The sequence below is a fragment of the Herpailurus yagouaroundi genome, unplaced genomic scaffold, assembly GCF_014898765.1.
Source record: "Herpailurus yagouaroundi ecotype Mexico unplaced genomic scaffold, PumYag 187, whole genome shotgun sequence".
NCBI classification, from domain to species: Eukaryota; Metazoa; Chordata; class Mammalia; order Carnivora; family Felidae; genus Herpailurus; species Herpailurus yagouaroundi.
Window position 1 is genome coordinate 10,134,503 of NW_024412418.1, and position 22,455 is coordinate 10,156,957.

The 22,455-nt window shown below is 38.6% G+C and overlaps 1 protein-coding gene across 2 annotated transcripts in view; it reads right to left on the reverse strand.

The window, feature by feature from the left end:
- TTC17 (tetratricopeptide repeat domain 17) overlaps window positions 1-22,455 on the reverse strand; it is a 127,077-nt gene that overhangs the window by 99,713 nt on the left and 4,909 nt on the right. For both annotated transcript variants that reach the window (XM_040495399.1, XM_040495398.1), the window contains exon 2: window positions 3,346-3,435. In XM_040495399.1, the coding sequence (XP_040351333.1) occupies window positions 3,346-3,435 (90 nt within the window). The remainder of the gene's footprint in view (window positions 1-3,345; window positions 3,436-22,455) is intronic.

Consider the following 22,455-nt stretch of genomic DNA (forward strand, 5'->3'; position numbering starts at 1 on the left):
AACCTGATGAAAAGCCATTTTATACTTTTTATCCTCTTGGTGTGAATATTCACACATTTCGCTAAAGAAATATTAATGTCTTTGAATATGGAGTTTGGGACCAGAACCTGCTGGCAGTACAATGTAATACTAGATATCTATACCTATAACAGTTCTAAAAGAAAAAAAAAAAGTAAAAAGCTGTATTCTAACCATATATAGCCCTGGTGATTTCAGATGAGGGACGGTGAATTTGTGTAAGTACTGCCATCACAGCTTTTTTCTGCTTAGTATTTACATAGTGAAAACTTTTTTCCATCCATTGATCACCACACTGGCTTTGTGTTAGGTGTATTTCTTACACGTCCCATACAGTTGGACTAAGTAAGAAATCCAATCTGATAGTCTGAGTTTCAATCAGCTAGTTTAATCTGATATATTTACTGTGATTGCTGATCTATCTGAATTTATTTTAAACATGTTATTTTGGATTTTCTGTTAAATTTTTTTTTTTTTTTTTAGATTATTGAAGTGTAGCTGACACAAAATGTTGTATTAGTTTCAGGTATGTTTACCATTCTTTTTCTTTGCTGCTGTTTTCTCTTTTCCTGCCTGTCATGTGCTTGTCAACACTTTCTATGTTCCCTCCTCTCCTCCTGTATTTTCTCTTAACTTGTAGGTTTGGAAACTACAGATTGCAGTTCCATTATTTTAGTCCTTGCCTCTACTTTATTTTTGGTTAAGTTTTTCATCAGTAAATATTTTAATGTATTTCTGAAAGATACTCCTTAAATACAGTTTGTTTGGGTGCCCGGGTGGCTCAGTTAGTTGAGTGTCTGACTCCTGATTTCGGTTGAGGTCATGATCCCAATGCTGTGGGATTAAGCCCCACATCATGCTCCATGCTGGGCACGGAGCCTGCTTAAGATTTTCTCTCCCTCTCCCGCTGCCATTCCTTTGCTCTTGCTCTCTCTCTCTGGAACACACACACACACACACACACTCACGCACACACACAAAACACACAAAAAAATCTCTTTAAAAAAAAAGGGAGGGTGCCTGGATGGCTCAGTGGGTTACATCCAAGTCTTGGTTTCCGCTCAGGTCATGATCCTGGGGTGGTGGGATTAAGCCCTCCTTTGAGCTCTGCGCTGGGTGTGGAGGCTGCTTAAGATTCTCTCTCCCCACCCCCTCCACTCTGCTCCTTCCCCTGCTCGTGCTCTCTCTCTCAAATAAAAAAATAAATAAAAGAACTTAAAATAAATAAATAAATAAATAAAAATACAGTTTGTTTGAATCAAAATCCAATGAGACCCACACACTGCAATGGCTGATTTGTCTATAAATCTGTTAATCTACTGGTAATTCCTCCAGTTCCCCTCCCCACCTTTTTTAATCTTTATAATTTGTTTAAAAAGTTGGGTCATTTGTCCTGCAAAGCTTGCCACTCTATACGATTTTGTTGACTGCATCTCCTAGGTTCATTTCACGTGTCCCTTTCTTTGTCTTGTACATTTCCTAAATGCTGACAGCAGGATCCAGGGGTTCTTAACTTTTTTGTGTCATAGACTTCTTTGGCAGTCTGATGAAATCTGCAGACTCCCTTCTCAGAATGATCTTTTAAATACATAAAAAATATAGAATGGCAAAGGAAATGTCATTGAAAACAAATGACACTGGAAAATACAGTGGTTTGACTGAATTCCTATTTCTTTTGGCAAGACTACTTGAAAGGTAGCAAGACTCTTAAATTTTTAGTATGTATGCCCATAAGTTTTCCAACAGGATTTTGTTACTTTCACCTTCTCATAAACAGGACAGAAGAGTCTAACAAGCCTTAACTAATCACTGAACATACCTCAACACAACTACATATTAATTTAATCTAGTTTTACCTTTCAAAGCACAAAAAAATAATTAAATAAGGTTAGCAACTTCTTCATTAGTATTTTTACTCATCATTGTATATCCTACGCGTGTCTACTGGGTGTACTTTTCTTTGTGCTGAAGTACATCTTTAATTTTCTTTAAAGTGAGAGTCTGGTAAATTAACTCTGTATGTCAGAAAACATCTTTGCTTTACCCTCACTCTTGAATGATGGTTTAAAAGAACATAAAATTCTAGTTTGACTGGTTTTCCCCTTAGCACTTTGAGGTTATTCCTCCACTGTCTTCTGGCACCTTATGAAGTTCATTTAGTTGTCACTACTTTGTAGAAAACTGATATTGTTTAGTGTCATGGCATTAAGTCTACATTTCAGTGAATAACAAATTTTTATCTCCAGCCTGTGCCTTAATCAAAAACTGATGGAGTCAACATTTTTCATTTTCGTTTTCATTGACATGATGAATGGCATTTTCCCCCTTCACATACTCTAAGTCTCCTTCTCTTTATATCATACTGCCTCTTAAAAAAAAAGAATGGAAATAAACATATACAATGTGTATATGCATTTGAAAATAAAAACTATTTTCTGCACCGATGCACTTTTTGAACACTGTGTTTTAAAAAAAAACATATAAAGCTTCCAAGCACGAAGCTGTATAAATATACCTACTGTCTTATTCCCAGTTTTTCAAATAATTAATATTGTGTGCAATTAAGCAAAATCAGTTTATGGAAATCAAATGATAGAAACAAAAAGGTCAGATTTTATTATCACCAACAGGTTTCAAGTTTTCAAGGTGCAAAGTGATTAACGCTTTCATCTCATCGTAAGAACACATAATAACAAGACCTTAGAAATTACTTGGAAATTAATAAAAATTACATTTTTATAGAGTATTGAAACCATTCTTCCTTTTTGTATTTTACCCAAACTCTCCTTCTAAACATATGTATAGACACTGTTCCTTTTCATACTTGATGGAAAAACTTATACATGGAAACCCTGAACAAGGATAGGAATCAAGAATCAAGCAAAACCCAAGTTAGTCTGTTTCTCTTACTATTGCTCAAATGTCCTCTAATTAGAGGTTATTTTTAAAATCAGGATTTAAAGGTAATATATTCAGGGTGCCAAGGTGGCTCAGGCAGTTAAGCATCGGACTGGACTTCGGCTCAGGTCATGATCTCATGGTTTGTGGGTTTGAGCCCCACATCAGGCTAGGTGCTGACAGCTCAGAGCCTGGAGACTGCTTCGAATTCTGTCTCTTTCTCTGCCCCTCCCCAGCTCATGGTCTGTCTCTGTGTCTCAAAAATAAATAAAATGTTTTTAAAAAAGTTAAAAATGAAAGTAATATATTCCTATAAAACTGAGAAGAATTGAGCTTAAGAAATAATTCGCTCTCATTTTTCTTTGAATACAATAGCTCCCCATGAAATACAACAAGTTTCAGCTGCATATCACATGCCCATTGCCTCACCTCCAATTCTTTGAGGTAGTTAACGGTTGTTTCTTGTCTCATTAATATGACTAAGTCATGGGGATGCTTCAAGTTCATCGGCGAATCCACCTGCAAGCAAGTAAGTGATAAATAAAGCTCAGATTTCATTAACATTTGTTTGGATTCATATAAAGTTCCCTTTAATATGCTTTAAATTACTGTTCAACTACCACTATAATCAGTGTTAGGTGCTTACTAAAACCCAAGGACTATTTCAAAAGTGATCGCACATAAATTTCAGCAAAGAGAATATCATGTTCAATAGCTGTCCCTTGAATTCCAACTTGAAAGACTAAGCTTTTGAAGTGAGTATTCTAACTTGGTCACTCATAGAAGAGATATGCGAGAAGAGAAGTATTTGGCAATGAGTGATAAAGTAAATTGCTTAAAAGATAATTCATGCTTGTAACAATAAAAAAGGAATTGTCTTGTCTTGACAGAATATTCCATATCCGAACAGGTTTGGAGTGATAAAAGGAAAACACTAAAAGCACCTATTTTTGAAGGCTATTTGTAGAATCCATAAATCAAAGTTAATATAAAATAATCTTGAGATCTCTTATTTACAGCTCATGTTCTCTGGATCATAAACAAGTGACCATGTGGTTGAAGATGTAGGAAAAATGAGCCCTCCTATGCTAAAAGGAGGCTTATAAATTTGTTCTGGTTGAATGGAGGGTCATTTGACAACATGTATCAAAATGTTAAAAGTGCCTATCTTTTGATCTGGCAATATTAACTCTAGGAAAACTATCCTACAGACGTTATTAAGCAAATAGGCAAAAATATACACAAGGATAAAAAATATATATATACACACACAACAAAGCTCACTACAACACTTTAAGCTGCCAAAAATATTAGACACAACCTAAGCCCACCAATAAGAGAATGGGGAAATCCACAGTCTAAAATAGGATACAAAAAGACTAGACATATTGTCATGGGAGGATGTTCACAATGTATAATTAACTAAAAATAAAGAATATGTATACTACGATATTTTTAAGAAATTACGTGCATATATTTTTATAAATGTATACATGTTTCTACATGCACAAAACCAAGTAAGTTTACAGTGGTTTCTTTTGGGAAGTGGGATTAAGAAGAGAGGCACACTCTCTTTACTTATATTTGTACATTTTAAAACTGTTTATCATGTACACATATTACATTTATAATAAAGAAAAAAAACCACACACACACACACACACACACACACACACACACACACACGGTTTTTGAATTCCAGAAAAATCTGACAGCGTTCTTGGCGCCTAAGGGATAAGATAAAGTTCCTGCTATCACATGGTGCTAGACTGGAGTTATCAAATTATATACAAGCTCTTCAGGAAGTTCCACTTTGAGAAAAAACTATCTTTTTGTAATCTTTAAGAAACAGGTATCAGCTCAACTAATTGAATTTAGAGCTAGCTTTTTAAGTGCAGAAGGTAGATTTACATAGATCTTGGTGAATACAACGGCCTATTAAAAAAGAGTTTAGGGGTGCCTGGGTGGCTCAGTTGGTTAAGTGTCCAACTCTTGATCTCAGCTCAGCTCATGATCTAACAGCTCATGAGATCGAGCCCCACATCGGGTTCTACACCAACATTGGACAACGTGGAGCCTGCTTGGGATTTTCTCTCTCTCTCCCTTTCTGCCTCTACCCAACTCTCTCTCTCTCTCTCTCAAAATAAATAAATAAATAAACAAACAATCTAAAAAATATTAAAAAAAATTTTTTTTTCAACGTTTATTTATTTTTGGGATAGAGAGAGACAGAGCATGAACGGGGGAGGGGCAGAGAGAGAGGGAGACACAGAACCAGAAACAGGCTCCAGGCTCTGAGCCATCAGCCCAGAGCCTGACGCGGGGCTCGAACTCCCGGACTGCGAGATCGTGACCTGGCTGAAGTCGGACGCTTAACCGACTGCGCCACCCAGGCGCCCCTAAAAAATATTTTAAAAGAAGAAATAAGAACAACATGAAATAGGGGTGCCTGGGTGGCTCAGTTGGTTAAGGGTCTGACTCTTGATTTCGGCTCAGGTCATGATCCCACTGTTTTGTGGGTTCAAGCCCCACATCGGGCTCTGTGCTGATCCTACAGAGCCTGCTTGGGATTCTCAACCTCTCTCTTTCTCTCTGCCCTTCCCCTGCTAGTGATCTCTCTACTCTCTCAAAATAAATAAGTAAATTTTAAAAAATTAAAAAAAAAACAATATGAAATAAAGTTGGATGCTTGCTTTAATAATATGCATTAAATTGGACAATGTTAAGTGACTACAGATAAAACTCATCTGCCCTTGCTCATTCTATCATTTCAGAGATGCCAGAGGAAAAAGAGACGCTAGTCCAGAATAACTTCCCTTGTAATTATCTGGATGTATAATTATTATTGTATCATTATGGATAATCATTGCCCATGGTCTTGCTTTTAAGATGAGATTCATTCACTGCTTCCCCTGGCCTTTCCACTATATTGGAATTTATATCAAAACTGCACTCTGTACTTAAAAGGCACTAAAAATATAATAGCAAGGCCTATAGTACTTGACCACCTGAGACGTAAATCTCCTCTATCAATCAAAGCTAACAAAAGCCTGCAAGCAAAACATTAGGTTTATCTCAATAAGACATAGAACATTTTGCTTCTCTTTAAAAGTATTTGAGGGGCGCCTGGGTGGCTCAGTCGGTTAAGCGGCCGACTTCAGCTCAGGTCACGATCTCACACTCTGTGAGTTTGAGCCCCGCGTCGGGCTCTGTGCTGACCGCTCAGAGCCTGGAGCCTGTTTCCGATTCTGTATCTCCCTCTCTCTCTGACCCTCCCCCGTTCATGCTCTGTCTCTCTCTGTCTCAAAAATAAATAAATGTAAAAAAAAATAAATAAATAAAAATAAAAGTATGTGAACATATTCCCAACAGTCAAATGCATATAGGGCAGGGAAAGCTACTATATAATGGATTGAATATGGACTGATTTAACTCCCAAGGCCCATCAACCTTTTTTTATGATATTGTGATATATTATTTGTGATACATTATAGGACACCAAAATTTTTACAGAAGAAAATGTAAAAGCTATAGCCAGTGGTCAGAGTGCAAAAGAGCTTTACATAAGGAGGCCAGAGAAAATCTGCTTACTTTGCTACTTCATCCAGACTTCAAGAGGTAGCTATTTAGTACATGACTGTATAGGTATTTTTAAAGAGGTTTTTAGAAAAAGACAAAAAAACAAAACCAAAAACAGGGCAAGGGGGAGGAATGCGGGAGTAAGATGTTCCCATTCCAAAATACCTAAACGTTCTGGTCAGCTGGAGAACTGCATGAGGAACAAAAGAATGAAGACTTACACTGAAGAAAGACTGAAAGCACAATCTTAGTTTCAGATTAAAAAGATACTAGCTAATCAGGGCTTTATCATATTTGTATAGCAAGGGTTTGGCCAACGTTCCTTTGTAAGGAAGTACTTTTCATTTCCTGAAGTTTCATTAAGTTCAACACAGATACAACAGCTAGAGGAGACACAAAGATAAAATTATCACAGAAGGAAGGGAGTGCACTGACAGCTGTGCTTCCCCTCTTGACACGGCAGCAAATGGCATGGCTCTTTGCCAGATAAGGGTTGGTTGCAGATTTATGCCTGGCGTATATTTTTATTGAGGTAACTTCAAGTTCTTAAAATTTAAGGCTTTATAATATCTTTGACAAATGCTAATCAGCTTGAATTTCTCTCCTTTCAAACGCCTCTCCTCCTCAGGTTACAAAAGAGAGTATGTTTGTAAAGGTACAACATCCACTCAGCCAATAAACGTTTCTTAAGCCTCCGTAAACCAGGCCCACCATGTCAATATGGGAAACCTACGTACTCCAATTTTATTCACAGTGTGAATGCCTTCAAAATCTTTAGCATTTAGGAGAGGCTGCTATCAGCCCAGGAGCAAAAGGTGACAAGAATTAGAGAGGTAGGTTAAAAAGGACATGACTCATATGTAAGATCTCAAAGCACCTTGTGGCTTTTTCACAAGGGACAAGCAACCCTACAAAATTCCATTACTTCACAGCATAATAAATGATGCTTGTAATGACTTGAATCATAAAGAAAAGGGAATTATTTTCAAATTTGTTCTACTTAAGATGGTTAAAAAAGTATGAAATATCTTTTACAGCAAAGTTTATACTGCAAGGAAAAACTGACCAAATATTTGGAAATTAGCTAAACGGACTTCTATTATACAGAATGATTCATTCTCTAAGAGTTCTCAATTCAATTTTATTTTCCTTTGAATACATTATATTATATAAGTACATGTGTCCAATTACATAGAACAGCAGTAAATATCTGACTCATATCAAGTTCATTTTCATATATTTCATTTGCTGCTGGTCTCTCTAACCGAGATATTGTTAATAACTACCTCTCTAATCTGGAACCCTACCTCAGTAAATTCACAGGGTCACGGAGGGAAATGTCACTATATAAGGATAATTACTTCACTGCCAAATCTATAAAAGGTGACTATTTTAAACTTAAAATAACCATTTGAAGGGTATAAACATTTTTGAGTTCTACAAAAGCAAGAGAGAGGCAATCACTTTCCACTGGTCCTTTATGACAGGAAATTGAATACTTCTATATTATAATATTAATTCCAGCCCTCATATGCAACTTATTCTTCACATATGCTAAACATTCTTACCTATTATTTTTAATGGTATTCAAATGAATACATGAGAGCAGCATTACTGAAATCTTTTTTTTTTAATTTTTTTTAATCTTTATTTTTGAGAGAGAGAGAGAGAGAGAGAGAGAGACACAGAATGAGAGTGGGGGAGGGGCAGTGACAAAGGGAAACACAGAATCTGAAACAGGCTCCAGGCTCTGAGCTGTCAGCACAAAGCCCGACACAGGGCTGGAACTCACGAACTGAGAGATCATGGCCTTAGCCGAAGTCAGACACTTAACCGACTGAGCCACCCAGGTGCCCATACTGAAATCTTTTATTATGCCATATCCACTTTTATCTTTTTAATATATTTTTTAATGTTTATTTTTGAGAGAGAAAGAGAGAAACAGAGGCGTGACTGGGGAAGGGGCAGAGACAGAGACACAGAATCTGAAGCAGGCTCCAGGCTCTGAGCTGTCAGCACAGAGCCCGACATGGGGCTCGAACCCATGAACTGTGAGATCATGACCTGAGCCAAAGTTGGACACTTAACCAACTGAGCCACCCAGATGCTCCATGCTATACCCATTTTAAAAAATTTCCCCTTGTGCTTGCTTCGGCAGCACATATACTAAAATTAAAAAATTTCCCCTTAATTAGAAACTAGGGATGGAATAGTTTAAATTTTTTATTCAAAATTTTAGATTATTTATTGAGACAATATGCTGGAAAACATAAATAAAGATCTTCAAAGCAATGAAGATTTCACCGCTACCTGAAGTGATCCCATTTCGTGGGTATTTACAATGTTTGCTATCTAGTATCTGGAATCCCCTTCTTGTGGCAAAAGCACCTGCCCTGCTTAGCTGGAAGCATCCTTCCCTACGTGGGAAGTCCTGAGCAGTAGATCCCTTTCCCTTGGTCATGGTAATCTTTGAGAAGGGACCTTAACCAACTGGTCAGCTGGTACTAAAGAGACTCTAATCCAGAACTTTTTGTTTGAGCTACGGGGGCCAGCCGTCTTGTATTCACAGGGAGCCTGAGAATGGGGTTAAGGAAGCAGAGAAATGAAGACAGAGAGCAACCTATTGTGGTTATACTGTTTTATCAGCCCTGGATCGAACTGTATCTGCAGCACTTAGAATCTGTCCAAATATTCCAATAAAAATTTTCTACAGAAGTCTTGATGCTATTTCCAAACATCTGCCAAAATTTCTTCTAAACCCTCTGCCTAGGGCCTCTTCTTACCCTAGTGGCTCTTTTCAGATCTTCTGTCCCTTTGCACATGCTAATTCTCCTACCTGGAACACACTTCTATCCTGATGCTTTTGCTGAAGGCCAAATGACTGGGCTCAAATGACATTTCTTTTGTGAAGCCATTCCTCTCTTGAGCTCCCATAGTACTTTTTACACACTCCTTTAATAGTGCTTATTACATTAATTATTGTATGTCTGTCTCTCCAGAAAAAAATTTTTTGTATTCCTTGTTCTACCTCCAGTAGTTCATATCCCTTCAGGAACATGTCAAGCACTTAATAAGCTGCTGGTTGTTTGATGAAGTTGTCTGACGTCACATTTGGTAGAATATCCATCTCCACCAAGACTATCATTCATTGATGACTACCTGTACAGGAGATAAAGTGGCTAGGCCTCAAGGGATCGTGAAAAGTTAAGTCCTTCACAGGTCTAGGCCTCAAGGGATCGTGAAAAGTAAGTCCTTCACAGGTCTAGGCTTCCAGGGATTGTGAAAAGTAAGTCCTTCACAGGTCTATGACTAGCTGTGCAACCTTAAGCAAATCACCTTCTCAGCATGGGCTTCCATTTCCTCATCTATAAGCTGAGGGAACCCAGCCTGATGACTTTTAAAGTTCCATATGTTCTTCATATCCAACCCCCATAAAAGATTTAACACTATCGTGAAAGTGTCACATTTTTATCAGTCTCAGGTGCCACCGAAGGAATCTAATATTCAAATGAATGAAATGATCATTCTTTCAATTTGCCGGTATAAATTTGTACTTGCTCTAGGTAGGGACTCTTTCCAAAACTGCAGCTGAAAGCATTTTTTAAACTGTCAATTTGTCAAATTAAACCAAGGTTCCAATTAGCAGTGGCTATTTATTTCTGAGCAGTTAAGTTGTTCACTGTGTCACAGGCAAAATTAGCTCTCCCTGTCCTTATGCCACTTAATTCTAACAAAGTTCAACTGGAAAAGAAATTTTTCTTTGATCATAAGCTAAATATATAGTTTACAATAAAAACAAACACATTATGGACAATATTAAAAAAATTAAAATTACTTGAAAAGTCTGCTGTCAGACCTAGTTAATTATGTCAGAATAACTTCTCTGCATATGTATACACACACACTGCTATGTAGACAAAACATTTTTACAAAAACGGGATCATATTTACTACACTGCGTCCTTCCCTTCCCCACTGTTTCCTAAATTTTATCAGCTTGTTTTCTCAGGAATTACAGATCTATGTCATCATATTTAGTGGGTAATATTACATTAAAGTTATTTATCCAGGTTACTGCTAATTAAAATTTGGGCTTTTAGTTCTTCTCCCTTTTTAATGGTATTGAGATGAATATCCTTACACTTAAATTTTTTTTATTGCTGCTTACTTATTTTTTTCCTAAAAAAGAACTGCTAGGTTAAAGGGACTACACTTTTAAATTTATATTTTTTGCTGGCTTTTTTCCAGAATAGCTGAATCAACTTAAATTCCTACCAACAGTCACTGAGTTTTTCCACACTCTTAAAAACAAAGGGAAAAGGGTGAACACATTTTAATCTCTTTGTTGGCCACATGTGTTTCTTCTTTTGTGTGCTTATAAAAAATCTTCCTCATTGCCTCCCTTTAAACCCACTGATACTTTACAACACAATTTTATGAATGGTGGTTTCCAGTTGGTGAGGCTCAACATGATTATCTTCTTGGTTTTGTTTTCTGACTTTTTCTACAGCAAACATATATTACTTATGTTTATAAAATATATCTCTCTTTTTAAGTACTACCTACAGGTCTTGTTAAAGTGAAACCTCAGAATGTTATGCGATGTGTATTTTTAAACAAAAAATGAGTTGTGATGACAACTTAGGTCTGAGGAACAACCCTGTCGCTTTTCCTTATATATTCATAGAGAAAAAAGTTCCTCTCCCAGATGTGGGGCCAGTCAAAACACTTCTAAAAGGTAACATCTTTTGTATTTTTTGTTTGTTACCTTAGTCTCCTCAGATTTTTATCCTTATCTCAAATCTAATTCACTACCATTTTCAAATGACTGACCAAAGAACCCTCACCTTTGTGACCCCTGGCAGGTGAATAAAGGGGCAAGCAAGATGAGTGGATAGGGATGGAATGAGGGAGGCAGAAGTCTGTTGCCTGACTTTGCATGTAATTCTTTCTTTAGGATTCAAGTCTGACCATCATGGACCTGGACTTTCCTCCAGGTCGAGAGAAGTGCAAATTCACAAACAAAATACCAGTCCAGCCTCAGCTCTGGAAAGGGACTTTCATGGGCTCCTGACTATAATAACTTTCAAAACTTTAATAGAGAAGCAGATCTTTCACTGGAAACATTTAATTGTTTCAGATCAATAAAACACTATTATTATGAACTGTCAGGACCCGGAAATATTTTTGTTAAAGACTTTTTTTTTTTGGCCATTAGTGTACTTGTACAATATGGTATTTTAATGTTTTAAAACATGGACTTCAATTTTGTAGGATATCAGGTTATTGAAACTAAATATAAACTACTGAAGCTAAATATAAACTTTAAATAAACAAAAATACTGAATCTTGACCATCACATGAATTTTTGTGGCTTCGTATCTCTATTTCCTAAAGTTTTACTCTCAATTAGATTTACATTCCCATGTTCACAGTTCTTGGAAGACAAAGTCGTAAATGCTTAAACACACAAAAAACAATCTAGGTATCTGAAGTATATTATATAGCTATAGTCTAGATTTGACCATGTGCAGTGTTGCAGCCAATTTTATGAGAGCAATCATATCAAACAAGCACCATTTTCCAAAGTGATAAATAAGCAAGTTAATAACCATTTTCAACATAAACAACAAATGAACAACTTCTTATACACGCGTGCTACCAGGCTACACGTTCTGATTTGTATCACCAGGAAATATACAAATAACATAATGAATAAAGTAGACAATTTACAACTTTACAAGGAAAGAAAATGAAATGCTGGATCGGGACACGAGAGTCATGGATATTTCTCATTTGCATATTTATGATATTCTTGTAAACATATACAGAACAATGTCGCTGTGCAATTAGAGCTATTTTATATGTAACTCAGAAGTGACTCTCATTCCAGCAGCTAATATTTATTGAGCATGGAATAATGGCCCCCAAAGATGGTCATGTCCTAATCCCCAGAACCTGTGACTAGTTAGGTTATGTGGCAAAGGGAAATTAAAGTAGCTGATGGAGTTAAGGTTGCTATTCAGATTACTTTACTTAAGACAGAATATAACCTGGATTATCCACGTGGGCCTAATGTAATCACAAGGGTCCTTAAAAGTGGAATAGGGAGGTCAAAGAGAGAGATGCTGCTAAGAAAAGTCAGAGAAATGCAATGTTGCTAGCTTTGTGATACAATGAAAGGGGGCCAAGAAGCAAGGAATGTGGGTGGCCTCTGGAAACTACAAAGAGGTAAGGAAATGGACTCTCCTAATATCTCCAGGAAGATGTGCAGCATTACTGTCCCCTTGATTTTAGCCCCAGCGCAAAATGGGTTGAACTGCTAACCTACACAACTGTAAGATGATAAATCTCTGTTGTTTTAAGACATAAACTGTGGTAATTTTTTACAGCAGCAAACAGAAAACGAATATAAGCACCCGCTAAGTTCCAGACACAATGCCAGGCTTAAAGGTGATAAGTACAATATATGTAAGCATAAAAATTCTTAGTTGGGTGCTATAGACTGAACTGTGTCTCCCCAAAAATTTTACGTTGAAGCTGTAACCTCCAATGTCATGGTAATTGGAGAGTAGCCCTTTGGAGGGTGATTTGGTTTAGATGAGGTCATGAGGTTGGGGCCTTATGACGGGATTGGTGCCCTTATAAGAGGAGACACTGAAAGCTTGCTTTCTCTTTCTCTCTGCCACCTGAGGACACAGCAAGAATGCAGCGGGTCTGCAAGCCAGAAACAGAGCTTTCACCGGAACCTGATCACTCTGGCACTCTGACCTTAGACTTCTGGCCTCCAAAACTGTGAGAAAAACTTCGGTGCTTAAGTCACTCAGTTTACAGGATTTTGTTATTGAGGTTTGTTAATCAAATATTGGAAAAGGGACACGGAAATGAGTGCCAGAAATTGAACCTTAATTTTTATCATTACTCAGGTGACGGCAACTCAACAGCCAGGAAATAACTTGGCTATTTCACGGTAGAAATCACTGCTGTACTACACCATTGAATAAAGTTCAACTTTATTACTCATCAAACAGTAGTAGTATTAACTCTGGGTGGGGGGGTCAGCTTGACTAATTTCTTTTACTGCAATCCCAACAAGTGTGAAGTAAGCGTTAATGACAAAGGTTTAATTTTTCTATGAAGATAACCAAACCAAACTGAAAGTTCCTTTTTGTTCATACTTCCACTGACAGCCGTAACACTGTTTCGCTAAGGGCAATGGATGGGATAAGGGCTGTCTGACTAGAAGCGGATTATATAAACAAAGATTTGACATATATCCCAAACACTGTTGGGCATTTTAAACACTCCTGATGCAATCCTTTAAAAGGACGACTCGGCAATAAGAAAATTAAATATGCATTCTTCAAACAGGTAAATTCCACTTCCAAGAATTCTTACAGATCTACTCAATATGCTCACAGGAGCATGTGAAGACACATGAATGGGCACACACACTCACAGCAGTAAAAACCTGGAAACAATCTAAATGCCTGTCATTAGGGAACTGGTTAAATAAATTACAGAATAGCCATACAATCAAATACTATGCAATTTTAAGGGCAAAGAGAGTAGCTTTTCATTTCTGACAGATGTCTAACTCTATTAATAAAAAGCAGTAGTGAGACAAAATGTTTCCAGTTGTGTTTTTTTTTTTAATTTTTTTTTTTTATCATTTATTTATTTTTGAGACAGAGAGAGACAGAGCATGAACGGGGGAGGGGCAGAGAGAGAGGGAGACACAGAATTGGAAGCAGGCTCCAGGCTCTGAGCCATCAGCCCAGAGCCCGACGCGGGACTCGAACTCATGGACCGCGAGATCGTGACCTGAGCCGAAGTCGGACGCTCAACCGACTGAGCCACCCAGGCACCCCCAGTTGTGTTTTTTAAAAATCCACATGAGCATTTGCAAATGCATGGGAACTTTTTGGAAGAATATACAAATAATTTTGTGATTACTTCCAGGAAGAACTATGAGTGGTTATGAAACTTTCACTTTTCATTTTATGTCCTACTAAGTAGCTTGAAAATATTTTTTTGAACAATGATCACGTATTTTATACTTTCAAATTCAATTATAGGATGCCTGGGTGGCTCAATCAGTAGAGTATCTGACTCTTGATCTCAGGGTCCTGAGTTCAGCTCCCACATTGGGCATGGAACCCACTTAAAAAAAATCAAATTCAATTTAAAAATAGAGAAAATATTGATGTTTTATATACAAAACAACAGAAATATTTTTCTTTATATTGGTAGTAATGTTTAGCAGTACAGAGAACAGTTTAGAATGGGATCTAAGCTGGAATTTATACACAGCCACTTCCTACCTGCATGGCCTTGGGCAAGGAGTTTAACCACACTCGGCCTAAATTTCTTTATTTAATTGAGATATCAATACCCACATCTTACTGGGTCTATATGACCATAAAATGAGAAATGAATATTGAAAACACTTGGTAAAGTGCTCAGTGGAATTGACATTAAATTTTTATTGCTATAAAAGCTACCTGCTGACATTATCCTAAATTAGAGTCCCTTCCATGTATGACTATAAAATGCAAACTCTGTGAAGGCAAGGACAATCTCAATCACAGCTGTATTCCACGTACCTAACACAGAAAGGATTCCAATATGTGTTTAACGAGCAAACTAAGCCTGTCAAATGTAATGGCACACAAAAAGCTCTCAGCAAATATTTGCTCAAATAAAACGTTCCCGACTCCATTTGACCATTTTGGGCATGTACCACTCTCTAAAGCTTTACTAAAGATTAACTATCCATCTCATCTCCCGACCAAGCAATTAGACTAAAAGAGGAAAGGGCAGATCATGAGGGCACAAGGTGAGGAGGGTTCTCCTGCTGGTCACCTGATTTTAATTTAAATAACTAAGTGCCTCAGAGGGTAAGTGAAGAATGAGGTGAGATGTTAGTAATAAAAATACATAAATGAATTCTTTTCAAAGTTAGACTCATGAAGTAGTTACTGCTGACTAAATAAATATGGGAGACACAATCTGATCTGGCTAGTGTGAATTCCTGGTAGTAGGCCTTGAAAGCAAACATACTTTAGCTTATTTAAAAGTGTCATGACGGTATAGATTTTTAACAAATGTTTCTTTTGTGTATGTTAAATGTCTGACGTTAAGGACTTACCTAAATTTGTATAGTAATCAATTAATTTCAGTAATGTCTCAATCTCAAAGTTCTTTGAGCATATCATTTAAGGTATGTTGAAGAGATAGTATTTCCAAACAGCCAATCGGAATGTAGGTTATCTGAGACACCATTTTACAACTCTGGTTCAGAGATACTACATTCTTAGAGAAGTCTTGGTTTATCTACAGCTTTTATTGTTAGCAGGGAGAACGCATAAATTGGCTTGCCCCCTTTAAAGTAAATGCACTGCGCTTTCTCCAGACTACTAAAACGATGGTGGCCCTTCACTGTGCTAATATGCAAGAGCTTTTACAAGTGTAAGCAACTGCCTGAACACATACATGCAGGTACCCTCCCTTTCTCTTTCGTATGCAATACTTCCGAGTGTGTACGATGTGTCAGGGACCATTTTTGGCATGGGGGTTACCTCACTGAATATAACAAAGGTCAACGAAAAAGTTAATGTTCTTGTAGGAAGACCAGTAATACATTACAATAGAGTAATAGGTGCTATGAAGAAAACTAAAGCAAAGTAAGAAGACAGAATGATGGAAGGAGATGCTGTTTTAGATAGTGTGGTCAGAAGATAGGTGACATGTGAACAGATTTGAAAGAGAGCCATGAGAATGTCTGCAGAAATTTCTCAAGCAACAGAAGGACCAAGAACAAAGTTGGTTCTCTCAAGACTCACCCCAAAGGCCAGTATGGCCGAATCACAGAATACAAGAAGGAAAGTGGTATTTGTGGTAGAGAGGTGGCCAGGGGCCAGGTCCCAGATCTTACAAGGGCCTGCCTTATAGGCCATGGTACAAAGTCCAAAATTTTTTTCTTAAAAGTATGATGGGAAACCACTGAAGGTTTTCTGATGCTCTTTGGATCTCTTCCCCCTACAACCCTTAAAAGAGTGACACGACCAGACTTATGATCTTTAAAAGTGTAGAGAATACCCAAAAAACAAATAATCCAGTGAAGAAATGGGCTGAAGACATGAATAGACACTTTTCTAAAGAAGACATCCAGATGGCCAACAGGCACATAAAAAGATGCTCAACGTCACTCCTCATCAGGGAAATACAAATCAAAACCACACTGAGATACCACCTCACGCCAGTCAGAGCGGCTAAAATGAACAAATCAGGAGACTATAGATGCTGGAGAGGATGTGGAGAAACGGGAACCCTCTTGCACTGTTGATGGGAATGCAAACTGGTGCAGCCGCTCTAGAAAACAGTGTGGAGGTTCCTCAAAAAATTAAAAATAGAACTACCCCATGACCCAGCAATAGCACTGCTAGGAATTTACCCAAGGGATACAGGAGTGCTGATGCATACTTGTACCCCAATGTTTATAGCAGCACTTTCAGCAATAGCCAAATTATGGAAAGAACCTAAATGTCCATTAACTGATGAATGGATAAAGAAGATGTGGTTTATATATACAATGGAATACTACTTGGCAATGAGAAAGAATGAAATCTGGCCATTTGCAGCACTGTGGATGGAACTGGAGAGTGTTATGCTAAGTGAAATAAGTCAGGTAGAGAAAGACAGATACCATATGTTTTCACTCATATGCAGATCCTGAGAAACTCAACAGAAGACCATGGGGGAGGAGAAGGGGGAAAAAAAAAGTTACAGAGAGGGAGGAGGCAAATCATAAGAGACTCTTAAATACTGAGAATAAACTGAGGGTTGGTGGGGGGGGCAGGGGAAAGTGGGTGATGGGCATTGAGGAGGGCACCTGTTGGGATGAGCACTGGGTGTTGTATGGAAACCAATTTGACAATAAATTTCACGTAAAAAAAAAAAAAGTGTGGCGAGTAGACTCTATGGGGCAAAAGTAGAAGCAAGGACACTGGTCAGGAGGCTACTGTGCATAGGTTTAAAAGGGAGATGAAGACCACTGGACTAGGGCTGTAGAAGTAGAGGTGGAAAGACATGGCTTGATGCAAGAGACATTTTGGAAGTAAAGTTGACAGGTTATTGATAGATTAGGTATGCGACACAAGAGTCGAGGAAGATTCTGGACCTGAGCAATCTGGTTAACCAGTGTGGTGGGGTGGGAAATAAAGAGTTCAGTTTAGGACACGATGTATTTGTGATGTCTGTAAGACAGCTAAGTGGAGATGTTGAGTGGGCAATTGGATACAAGAGTCTGGAGTTGAGGGAGAGACTGCAGATATGATTTAAGAGAATCCTCAGAATAGATGTCATATTTTATGCCATGACAGGGCATAAGACCATCTGATGAGCACATCAGTATTTAAGACTCATTAAGAAAAGAGGAATTCAGCAGAAGAGAATGAGAAGTCATGGTGAGGGATTTAGAGGGAAAGCCAGGAGTGAATGTCCTGGAAGCCATGGAGGAAAACAGTTCGATAAGGTCAGAGGACAAGTGCTGGCTGGGGAGCAAAGAGGGTGAGAGAGACAACTTCAAGCTGAGCACCAAATGTGGCAATAAGGCAGGCTCTGGTATATTTTGACAAGACTCGTGGGGATGAAGGACTGACTGGAGTGGCTTGAAGAGACCTATACAAAGAGAGGGAAGGGAGGGACACCTGGGTGGCTCAGTCAGTTAAGCGTCCAACTCTTGCTTTCCAACTCTTGGTTTCAGCTCAAGTCATCTCACAGTTCGTGAGTTTGAGCCCCACACTGGGCTCTATGCTGGCAGCATGGAGCCTGCTTGGGATTCTCTGTCACTCTCTCTCTCTCTCTGCCTCTTCCCCTCTCACACTGTGTCTGTCTCTCTCAAACAAATAAACAAACTTAAAAAAAAGGGGGGGGAGCCCATGAGCACAATTTTCAAGACGTGCCTGGCTGTACAACATGCAGAAGAATGAAACTAGACCACTTTATTACACCATACACAAAAATAAACTCAAAATGGATGAAGGACCTGAATGTGAGACAGGAAACCATCAAAACCCTAGGGGAGAAAGCAGGAAAAAAACCTCTCTGACCTCAGCTGCAGCAATTTCTTACTTGACACATCTCCAAAGGCAAGGGAATTATCGGCAAAAATGAACTATGGGACCTCATCAAGATAAAAAGCTTCTGCACTGCAAAGGAAACAATCAACAAAACAATCAACTGGAATGGGAAAAGATATTTGCAAATGACATATCAAATAAAGGGCTAGCATCTAAAATCTATAAAGAACTCACCAAACTCCACACCTGAAAAACAAATAATGCAGTGAAGAAATGGGCAGAAGACATGAATAGACACTTTTCTAAAGAAGATATCCAGATGGCCAACAAGCACATGAAAAGATGCTCAACGTCACTCCTCACCATGGAAATACAAATCAAAACCACACTGAGATACAGAGAGGGAGGGAGGCAAACCCTAAGAGACACTTAAGGACTGAGAACAAACTAAGGGTAGATGGGGGGTGGGGGAGAGGGGAAAGTGGGGATGGGCAGGGAGGAGGGCGTTTCTTGGGATGAGCACTGGGTGTTGTATGGAAACCAACTTGACAATAAATTATAATATGTTAAAAAATAAAACAAAGAAAAAAAACCAAATGAAGTGCCTGGCTGTAAAGAGCCACCCTACAGAATTCCCCTTGCTTTTGCCATCACAGAGTCTCACGGAGATGCAGGTAGGGCTCACACATGCCCCTACACACTGGAGCGCAAAGCTGTTCTCATTTTTGACCTGACCTGCTGGCAAGCCCTCCTATTCCTCACTGTCAGAGTCCCTTCTGTCCATTTCCACCCAAGCTGCTTCTAAACTGCAACAACTGCCAAACCCCACAGCTGACCCTAATCCCCCCTCAACAATGCAGCTGCCATTTCTCATCCATCTTGCCTCTGCCCTTCCTGATGATTTTTCTTGTTTTTTCTTCCTTGTCTCTTGTCACTTCTCCATATTTCTCAGTGCCTGAAAAATAAAGCTGACCTTTTAGATGTAACATCAGTGACAAAGAGGATGATTTCCTTTGCATACACAACCTGACCAGAGAAGACAGGCCAACAGTGATCTCTGAGTAAGGCTCTTCTCATGTGCATATAGCACCTTATCTGAAGGCCCAATGGCTGACTCACTGATGGGTTATTCGGAGCTTTAAAGATCTTCCAGGAGGGGCACCTGGGTGGCTCAGTCGGTTGAGCGTCCGACTTTGGCTCAGGTCACGATCTCACGGTTTGTGAGTTCAAGCCCTGCGTCGGGCTCGGGCTCTGTGCTGACAACTCAGAGCCTGGAGCCTGCTTCAGATTCTATGTCTCCCTCTCTCTGCCCCTTCCCTGCTCATGCTCTCTCTCTGTCTCTCAAATATGAATAAGTATCAATAAATAAATAAAGATCTTCCAGGAGTCTGAGGCCTCCTGTAGGTTAGCTTCCAAAATGACTATCACATTAGTAAGCAGTGTGAGGCTTCATTCGGACAGTGGTAAATTCCTGAGAGGCAGGAACCAGTTTTCATACTTCCTTATGTCATCCATTCAATAGATACTATTGCAGCCTATGGGATTTAGCATGAGAGATGCAGGAGGTGCAGAGAAAATGGGTATGGCTTCTCCCTTCATGGGGCATGTAGGAGTCTAGTAGGGTATTTACATTAGTAAATGGACACAATATGGCATGGTAAATGCCTTCATAAGGGAATACCAGACACTATAAAAGCACATAGAAAGAACAGCTTGTTTAAATTTGGGCATTAGAAGCTTCCCTGTGTAAGTGATGTTTAAGTTGTGAAGAGTACTGAGTTAGCCAGATTAGGACAGTCAGCATTTCGGGGAAAGAACATGTGCAAAGGCCCAGAAGCAAGTGAGAACAGAGCACATCTGAGGGCACTGACCAAAGTTAAATATGGCCAAGTGTTATGTGTGTGTATTCTGGGGGTGAAAGTGGGGCACTGAAGAATGAACAAAGATAAGCTAGAGAGAAGGAGGGGCCAGATCACAAGACACATTAAAGAAAGACCATGTCCTGGGATATGCACCAAACGATTTAAAGGCAATTTTCCTTGAGAAGTGAGAATGGGGAGAAGTGAGAAGACTTCACTTTATTATTTTAAATACCCCCATAATGTTAGACATTTACTTTTTAGAATGCCATGCATTCCTTCTGTAATTCAAATTTTTAATTAAACAAAACAAAATTTTTATTTATTTTTACTTTAGAGCGATTGAGAGCATACACACAAAGGAGAGGGGGCAGAGAGGAAGAGAGAAGGAAGGACAGACAGAGAATCAAGCAGGCTCTATGCTCAGCACAAAGCTGGATGCAGGGCTCGATCCCACGACTCTAGGATCCTGACCTGAGCTGAGATCAAGAGTTAGATGCTCAACCAACTGAGCCCCAGGTGCCCCAAAACAAAGAAAGTTTTAAAAGCTGAGTCTAACTGCACTGGGGAGAATGGGTTGGAAGCAGGACAAGACTAGAGAAAGGAGAGGTGGCCTGAACTGGAGTCACAGCAGTGACTATGGGAAGAAGATATGATTAGAAAGTAAAATGGAAAGATTTTGGTAAAGAATATAGGAAACAACTAGATTTCTGACATGGGCAAATGGGTGGATGGTGAATGGTGGGGTCTTTTGTTCAGTTTGGGAAAACAGGGCATGACACAGGTTTAGGTAGGGTAAAAATGAGTTTAGATTTGATCATATTAAGCTTGAAGTACCTAGAGGACATTCACATGGAATTCAAAGCTTATTAGAGGTCCTGAATCTATAACCCTGGAGGAAAAAATCTGACTTACAAAAAGAAATGCGGCTATTCTCAGCACATATATGGTAACTTAAGTCCTGAGAAAAGATAGGATTGCCCAGGTATATGTAAAGAGTAAAAAGAGAAGGCTGAAACAGAAGCTGGAGGTAAAGCAATATATAAAGTTGAAATTCTCAGAATGATCTGTGATCCATCTGTATCATGATCTCCTGAGGGGTTTGGTAAAAATGTGGAATTCTTGGCTTTACTGGTTCAGATACTTTAGTGGCCTAGGAACCTGTATTTTAAGCAAGTACCCCAGATTATTTTTGTGTAAGGTAAAGTTTGAGAACCACTGATCTAGAAGATGAGTGGAGGAAGAAGAGCTGGAGAAAAGAAAAGAAAAAAAAAAAGGTTAAGAAGGAGCTGTACTCTGCTCACCCCCAATGAAAAATGAGAATTTTGTGTCACGGTAGCCATTGGAAAACAGCATATCCATCAAAGCACAGTGGGCTGGTGAAAAATAAGCTGTCAGTAAATACTTGTTTAATAAGTAATTGGGAAAAGTATTTAAAGTTATAATTTACCTCTGTATACTTATAAGCTATTACCTACTCTATAGTATAAACAAAGTTAACCCCTGGGAATTTATAAGATAATAGAATAGTAGGAAGTGGGAAAAAAAAGGATTGAGAATCACTTTGATGTCAATGTCTAGGACAAATTACAAAGGTTTGGCAGGTACCTAGCAAGTTAGTGAAGAAACAACCATGACCTCTCAGATCCAAGTAAATTCCTGAAGTATATAAACACAGAAGCAAAGCTCTATGATAAAAAGATGGGCTCAGTTTTGAAAAGCACTGAAATAAACCTGTCAGCTTCATAGTATCATCCAGATGCCCTCTCCCAGATTAACCAATTACTTAATACCCAAATCAAGCCACTCCTTCACTTATAAGCTATTAAAGACCAATAGATAAAGATTTAGTCTGTTTGTCCAACTAAACCTGACAGCTCTTGCTCAGGTGATAGTTGCTGAAATATTACTGCTTATCAAACACTTCTTATGCCAAAGTTGCTAGGTTTCAGATCGTCAGCTTTGTCAGAAACTTCATTTGTTCTAAGCAGTTAAAAGGATCTGTACTTTAAAGACATT